Below are 8,311 nucleotides of genomic sequence, written 5' to 3'. Positions count from 1 at the left end.
TTTTTTTTTTTTTTTTTTTTTTTGGACACTGGCCAAGACCGCCATCGTCCATTTCCATGCTTTGCATACTGACCCTTTCATCTTCTCCCGGTCATGTCCCGTGCCTGATATGCAACGTCCATCGCCACCTACCTGGTCAAGAACTCCATCGATATTCCTGCAAGACACCCACCAATTGCCATGCGACTGCCTCATCACTCCCGAAAACATAGATGTCATCTACATCCCTTGCCAGTCTGGCGGCATGGGGCCAGTATTATCTTCTGAACTTGCCCTTGTCGGGAGCATCTCTCCATTGTACACCGTCACGCGCTCGGTCACTGTTGGACAGTATTGAACGACCCTTTTAATAATAGCAGCCTGCCCCTGTTGGGAGCTCCGGTGATCGCAAACCCCATCTGTAGTAGTAGCTTATGCCACCTTTGAGAAAGGAATACAAGTCAGCTGCATGTGGAACTGAGCAAATCTCCTTGACATCTGGGCCTGTCATCCCATGTCTTGAGGTATCCTCATGCATGTCACATCCATTTACGCTCACCCTACTCTACATTGCAGGACTTTTGTCGATCGCCCAGACACATACATACATACATTGCAAACCTCACAATGCTTTTCGGCCCTTGCTATACTTGAAGTCAAATCCAGGGATACCCAACTCACTTACCCAACCCATCAACTGGTTAACCGTTCCTTTGTACCTGACTACAGTACGTAGCCGCCCTCCAAAATAGCAGATTCAATGTCGTCTCAGGCTTGAATCCTTACATGGGACGCTTGGCTCGATTGGCAAGTGGTCATTTTATCAGCCTCTGACCCCTGCTCTCTTTGTTATGGCCGTGACTCGTTCTTGGCCCCGCTGGCCCTTTTTCTGGTATTCGAATATTATCCGGAGTGATGGATGTACCTCCCTGTCTTGGTTTTACTCCGATCAGCAGCCCTAGGCGGCAAGTATTCTGGCTCACTAGATCTTTACAAAATGTTTGCGGGGCAGTTGTGGTATCGCGGATACCACTCTGTTATAAACTGTAAGCAGGTCCTCGACTGGAACACAAAGTAACATAGTCTGGAATCGATTCACACCTTCTCGGCGAACAGGTATGTAGTGAACTCATAGGGCAAGTATCCCATCACCAGGGGAAGCCTTGTTTGAAGCCTCCTGGCTCACACGAAACGATGCTATGACTCTGACGATCTCGCACAAATCACAGGTGATCGCCTCCATAACAGACGCTCCATATAATTTATCCCACAATACGTCAAAAAAAGATCTCCGAATGCTTGCCGGTATCACTTACCCACACTGCAAGCCCTGACAGCGTCTCTGACAGCAAACCCCCTTGTCCTTCAGAGGTCTCCACTCACAACTATCCACATCCATCTCTCACCCAAGGTTGAAACCCCCTGGCCTTGTCAACGTCTTTGGGACTAATAGACGTCTACATATATCCAAGCGGCATTGCCACCAGTGCTGTCATTGTACGATTCTGATATAGATTCACGAGCAGGGAACCCTTCGCAGTGCATAATCACCCATAATATACCCATGTGGTCTAGCTTGGCCGCTTACTGTACACCACCTTGTCATTCTCTAGTTCAATACTTGCACGGTACTGCTTTCAGTACGTACTTGCCTGCCTTGAGGCGAATAGCTACCTACCCACTATACCAGGGCGAACCAATCACCTACCCGAGAACCGCCATCGACCATCCAGGCTGGACATACAGGGCTAGTTAAGGTGTCCCTTATCGCCATTCACTCACTTACCATCCCCGGCCCGCGTCTGCATTTCATCGGTAGCTCCACTCTCGACTTTTGGTGGGGAGACTAGACGTGCATCTGCTCTAATACTTTGCTGCGTATTCTGAGCAGAGCAGGCTGCATTTACGTGCGGGCCAAGGTTAGGTATGCATTAGGCATAGGTTGGCCTTGCCTTTCTCAACATCGACATCAAAACTGTCAAGGCCAGGGACCTCTCCTCTCTGTCTCTCTCTCTCTCTCTCTCTTTTTTTTCTCCCACTACTCCGCCTTCGCGGCGGTTACGCTATTAGGCGCCCACTCGCTCGCTCAAAAATTACATTTTCATCAAACCTCGCCCCGCGCGGTTCTTCCAAGACTTTCGTTCAAGCACACCAACACATACGAGGCTGGCATATCATCCAGCCACACATTTCAGACCAAAATCGACTGTGGGTGGGACAACTGAGGGACCAACCAATAGGCCTGGACCAAAGATGAGTGAATATTATCACCATCTTCTCTCGTCCATGTCAGGTGCTGGACAAATCAGCAGTCCGCAGGATGCCCCACAGCAAGCAACATCGGCGACCAGTGTAGGAGGCGGAACTAGCATCGCCGGCTCATACCAAAACCTGGGATATTTCACGGGGTTCCCGGAGCCTATAATGTTCAACAGTGTCCCCAAGGCTTCAAGAAGTCGTCGAAAATCAGCACAAGGTGTAGACCACGTCAAACATCGTCGCACTAGATCTGGATGCTATACTTGCAGGAATAGGCGAGTAAAGGTATTGAACTTGAATACGGAATTGCTTCTCATATACCTGAACTCATTAAGAGATTGCTGACATGTGCATCTCAAAAGTGCGACGAGACACATCCAATCTGTGATAGTATGTTTGTTGCACTTGACGATCTGCACCTGGACTTTATAGTCTCCAATGCGCATGGGAATAGGAGGAACTGACCAACGAATGTTTTGGACATCTAGGATGCCGCAAAGGAAAACGTGAATGCGTCTACCCAACCGATTCGACAACGACTCAGTCATCCACATCGTCGACCAAGGATGCATCAGGTACTAGCCAGCTTAATAGTCCTGCCTCGTCCCACGACGATCGCGAAGACCATGAAGACGACAATGACCATGAGTTCAAACTGGATACGATAATAGACGAGGAGGAACCGGGTGAATCAACTCCTTCAGCACAGTCCAAGCCAAGATCTTCAGCTCGCCGAGCGAGCGCCGCCTCGAAATTACACAAGATAATAACATCAGGTGGTCGGCAAGGGTCAGAAACACCATCCCTCGAAGGCACTAAAGTCTCTTCGCCAGCCACGTCCACAGGCACAGCCAGCGTGACTCCGGCAGCATATAATTTTCCTGAGCTGACCGGCCTTGGGAGCAGTGAGCGGCCGGAATGGGCACATCTGTCCCAAGATGTGCGCTTTTACCTGGGCTACTTTTGTGAGCATCTAACCAATTACCACTACGGCATTCTCACGGACGCGCATGACTTTTTCCGGAGCATACTTCCAGCTCTTGCGCTCGAGAACGAAGCCCTTCTGTACGCCGTCGTGGGGTTTGCCGCCTATCACTGTACTCTTCGAAACCCTCGCGGAAAGGTGCACCAGTTCCTCCAATACTACAACAAGAGTGTTACAATTCTACTCGGCTTTCTCAAGCGCAAAGAGGAACACAGCCCCGCAACCCTACTGACGATTCTGCAACTGGCAACAATAGAGGTAAGCAGGACTTGAGGCAATCAAACTGGCCTTTTACCTGCCTAGAGACTTGCTTGTCTCTGACCCCAAGAGCCCCTGCAAGATTCGGCTAGCGCCTGCGCCGGGACTAACGCTGACGCTACAACCTGCGACCCAAAGGAATATCTTGGTGATTGGATCAACCTAATGGGACACCAGCGAGCAGCATACGAGATTCTCACCAAGCTGTACACTCCGCAGTCGATAATCGAAACCCCAACTGGTCGGACCATCTTGTCATGGTATAACAGATACGACGTCTTTGTCGGCTTGATGGGTGGCTTTGCAGCGGCTCTACCAGAAGATTGGTTCGCATCCCTGGTATCCTATTATCAGTCCATGTCACTACAGGATCCCGCGAACCCGGTTTGGAAAATCGAGGAGTGCTCAGCACGTCTACGTCTTCTTTCGAGAGAAGTGTCTCTGTTGGTGGGAAAGCAATCTTCGACCCCTGATCAAAGCTACTTGGACCAACATGCCAGTATATCTCAGCGGCTTGGAGCATGGAGGGACGGGTGGGACCCTGCGCTCTCTGACCCAGCTTATTTGGTTCAAGACCTCGGCGAACGGGCGGCCGAGAGACCTGACAGCATCTTTGATGCTTCGGCACCCGGGAGTTTATACCAGGGTCCATTATTCCCTGTGACACTACTCTCATGCGAGTGGCATACTGTGGTCATTCTTCACGAATGCCAAAGGGCTGACATACCGACGCAAGACGACGGAACTGAAGAACTTCAAGCTCGGCTTTCAGAGCAAGCCTTTGCCATCTGCCGCATCGTCGAGTCGATCGAGCTGTGGCCTTCCAGTCCTCGAGGCAGCCTGATACTAACACAAGCCTGCTTGGCCCTTGCGGCGTTATTCTTGCCACACGATGCGAAGCACCAAATATGGATTCGCCGCAAGTTTGCCTTGCTGGAAGCATTAGGGTAAGCGTCCAGCAAGCATCGTCACTCCCAGCCCTTTGTGAGGCCTTGCACCCCCGACTCAGATTGCTAATCATGGCGATGACAATGCTCAGATGCATATTTCCCCTGGGCATGCGGAACATGATGGCCGAGCTTTTTGAAGATGCCACCTGCGTCAGGTGGTGGCTTCCCAACAACGAAGGATTCAGCCCCGTGCTGCAGGCCGTTCGCGCCTTTGCCGACGAACGAAACGCGACAGCGGTCTCGGCGCAATCCGAGAACGCGCCTGATGTCAGGCACATATTCTCAAAGCTCCACCTAAGCGGGCTGGTCAGGAGAGGCTCTTCCACGACCCTTGCCGAGACCCATTCCCCAACATCGACCGGCGAAGGGAGGAGCAAGGGCAAAGGAAAGGCTTGATCTTGAGCTGGATCAGGAGAGCCCCTTTGCAGAAGAAGACCACTTGGGAGACGTGAAAAAAAAGAAGACGAAAAAAAAGAGGAAAAACAAAAGAAAAGACAACTAGCCAACAGAGTTGTGACATTGGGCCTACAAGCAGCCGGCAACTGTGTTGGCAGCGCAACGCCAAGAATTACGTCGAACAACACAGCCAACCTTCAGCAACACCAAAAAAGAATCTCGTAATTATTATGCGCTTGTTGCTTGCTTGTCACTTTCTTTGTTTTTTTCTTCTCTTCTCCCACTATAATATAATACCTAATTTTTTTTCTGCCGCTGCCCGCTGCAACACCGACCCGCACTTTGTAGACGCTTTCCGGCGTCCGAGAAGGGACATAACAGAAATCTTGCAACTATAGCCGGATGACACGGACTGTATCGATCGTGTACAAGAGCCGACGCTGCGGCTCGCTTCTTGTAGCCGAGAGGTGTGGTGGGGTGGAGACCTGTATTTGTTTGTATGGTATAGTTTAAAAAAGAGCTTGTTGTAGCTCACAAGGGGGGAAGGGATGGGGCAGAAAAAAGAAAAAAAAAATCAGATGATATCCATCCCTCATTTCATGGGGTAAGATCTCAATCTTGACTGCATGAGCTCAATCTGATTTTTTTTTTAAAGACATCAGACGAAAACGTATGGTGGTGTTACACAACAACCGACAAATATTAATTGCTAGTGGCACTAAGTACATTCATGGTATACAGGGTCAGGGTACCCACCTACCCTGCACACCTTCCTAAAGGTACGCAACTTGGCACCAGCATCTATCTGCATTGGCGCCGAGACGTTGTCAATTTTCTACCCTGATCAACGTGGCAATATGCCCCCGTCTCGAAATGCGTACGTGCTACATGATTGCTGGTAATTCTTCGAACAGAAGTATACAGTTGGCGCAGCTGCTGTTGGGCATTTCAACCAGCAAATTATTGCTTGGTTGGTATCATGTATTACAAAAGACCGCTCCGGCGATCTGTTATTACAAGATGGACTATTAAAGCTATGGGGTCTTGGAAAGCTGAACAAGTATTTTCCGGTCTGGCTCGAAGCTTGAAAACCGTCTTTTCAATCAGAATTAACCTTGCTCGCGTCGAGCTGTTGAGGTTCAGATGCGGCTTTGGCTTCTTCATTAGCCTTGGCTGGGTTTTCTTTGTCGGTCTCTTCTTGAGGTGCTTCGGCTTCCTTGTCGTCCAAAGGCAATGACGGGGCAGCCTCTTCACCAGGCCCGTTGTCTTCGGCCCCGGCAGTGGGTTTGTCTTCGCCTGCGTCACCCGCGAAATCGGCAATGCTCGTGGCCTTAAGCATGGCGGCAGCATCTGCGTCATCGGAGCTTCCGTGGTCGGAGGGTCCTGCCGCCGCCGCCGTGGAAGTGTTTTCGTTGTGATGAGTATCGGCCACGTCTTTGGGCCCTGACTCTTCAGAGAGCGGCTGTGATGGCAGGTCCGAGTCGGGACTCTCGAGGAAGCTCTCGACGGTCCTAGGGACATCGTGACTCGCCGATTCGACCTCTTCAGACGTAGCTGCCGCACCAGGAGCGCTTCTGGCACCTTCTGTCGCGACTGGCAAGCTCTGCGGCTCTTCATCGCCTGTCTTGGCCGCGGTGTTTCCATTGCCCATTGGTGTGCTGTGCACGGGAGTATCTTGTTCCACAAGCACGGGCACTTCAGCCGTCTCCATATCATCCTCTGCCAGCGGCGGGTCCATGAGGCGCATCTTTCTGAAGCGCTTTGACACGTCTCCAGCACTACCGTCATCCTCGTCCGCCTCCATGACGGTGGTGACGGCACTGCCAGTGGATGGACTACTGCGGATGTGCCTTCTAGTACTTGTCCTGCTGTTGACCGCGCTATGGTGATCGTCCTCTCCCTCGCCGGTTACGCCTGGCACGGGGCGAGCAGCAGCTGCGCCCTGGGTCGAGGGATCGCCGGGATTCTGAAGTATCTTGGGACCATCTCCGGGCACGTTCAGGTTGCTGCGAGGCGGGGCTTCTAAGCCCTCGGCCTCAGGGGGAAGCTTGTAGTTTTCGCCAGGCAACAGATCATGCATGTCACAGACCGTCTTGAAGAAGACGTACAGACCGGTCTGGCCCTCCACCGTCCAGAAGACGCCACGATGCTGAAACCAGGCATGCGCAAAGATGCGGTGCAGACGACGAAACACGTTGACCAGGTTCTTGATGGCGGCACCCTTGTCGTGGGCGTCTGAGAGGGCGACGAAGCGCGATGGGAAGATTTGCGGATTGGTAACGACGTTGGCGGCCCAGTCGAGGGTATGGCAGCAGTAGTCGATAGCGCAGCACGATTTGGGCTGGTCGTGGACGGCGCAGAGAAACTGCCACTCCGACGCGCGCATCTCGGGACAGGTCACGGCGCTGCACGGCGGAGTGTCGAACAGAAAGCCCACTATCAGGGCATTGCACTGCTCTATCAGGAAACGGCACAGCTCGTAAAGCCAAAGGGTTCGATCTATGCCTGGAGGGGGTGTCCCTAGGATTTTGGCCGTCTCCCGGCTGACAGGGTTCGTGTTGGTGGCAGTATGGTGGTAGTGCAGGGCGGCAAGGTGTTCTTGAAGCTGAAAGGCTGAGTCGAGCTGTATGGGCCGGCAGGAACAGCTTGGTCAGTACTAGTTTAGGTTATACCTAATGCATGTTCGCAAGCATGCTCCTCCAGAGCATCGAAGGGACAAGAAAACTACGTACCTCATTCAGCGGAATTAGAGGCGGTCCAGCAGCCATCTCAGAGGCCCTGGTGCCGGGATGAATGCGCCGCTTCGCGTTCGCATCAATTGCCGTCTGCTCCATCTGCGGAACTTGATGGTTTGGGGAGCTCCCGGGCGACTGTGGCACAGGCCCGATCTGGATCTCTGCGGGAGGAGGAGGACTCGGAAGTCGAGGAGAGCTTGGCGCGTGCGTCGCCATCTCCATAAAGGGGGCTGAAAAAGTCGTGCTAGCTCGGTCTATTAAATATGTAGCAGCGTCGCCAGATAAAAGAAGACAGTTTGCGTTGTGTCTTGAGTCGCGGGCGGAACAAAAGTGCGCCGAGAGTGAGGTCGCTATTTTCTTGTCGCAACAATTAATTGGGCGCCTAACTGAAGAAGGGGCACAGACCGGAGATAAGGCTCTATGGTATGCTAGAGAAACGAAAGTCACACGAAAGCTCAACGGGGGATGTTACCTTAGGTACCCACATCAACAACCTATCTTATGTCAGCATGTCTAGGCGGTGCTCTTTTTTTTTTTTTTTTTTTTTTTTTTTTTGTCTTCTTTTACTTGGACGCGAAGAAGACAACCCTGACGCGTCTGAGCAGATTTGACCCAATGACGTCTTCCCTGGTGGGGTGCGGGGAGACAGGTGGGGATCAGCAATTAAGCCGGGGGGCGACGGTACTTTGTCAATTGTGAAAGGCGTAAGTTGAAAGGCGCGGCAGAATGCCTGTTTCGAATATTTACAA

General features: G+C 51.9%; 2 protein-coding genes across 2 annotated transcripts; one reads left to right on the top strand and one right to left on the bottom strand.

Annotated features, from left to right (window-relative positions):
* Nucleotides 1-2,232: 2,232 nt before the first annotated feature.
* On the top strand, nt 2,233-4,827 carry PpBr36_01728 (uncharacterized protein; the record flags this gene model as incomplete). Its single annotated transcript, XM_029888912.1, has 5 exons — nt 2,233-2,523; nt 2,601-2,628; nt 2,727-3,481; nt 3,620-4,428; nt 4,521-4,827. 5 exons carry the CDS (start codon nt 2,233-2,235, stop codon nt 4,825-4,827), a joined length of 2,190 nt encoding a protein of 729 aa, XP_029750822.1.
* Nucleotides 4,828-5,926: 1,099 nt separating this feature from the next.
* PpBr36_01727 (uncharacterized protein) lies at nt 5,927-7,784 on the bottom strand (the record flags this gene model as incomplete). The annotated part of the gene is made up of 2 exons (XM_029888911.1): nt 5,927-7,450; nt 7,560-7,784. 2 exons carry the CDS (start codon nt 7,782-7,784, stop codon nt 5,927-5,929), a joined length of 1,749 nt encoding a protein of 582 aa, XP_029750831.1.
* Nucleotides 7,785-8,311: the final 527 nt, after the last annotated feature.

This window comes from Pyricularia pennisetigena, chromosome 2 (genome assembly GCF_004337985.1).
Source record: "Pyricularia pennisetigena strain Br36 chromosome 2, whole genome shotgun sequence".
In the NCBI taxonomy this organism is placed as follows: domain Eukaryota; kingdom Fungi; phylum Ascomycota; class Sordariomycetes; order Magnaporthales; family Pyriculariaceae; genus Pyricularia; species Pyricularia pennisetigena.
The sequence above is the reverse complement of the archived record's forward strand: the minus strand, read 5'-3'. Positions and strand labels throughout refer to the sequence as shown.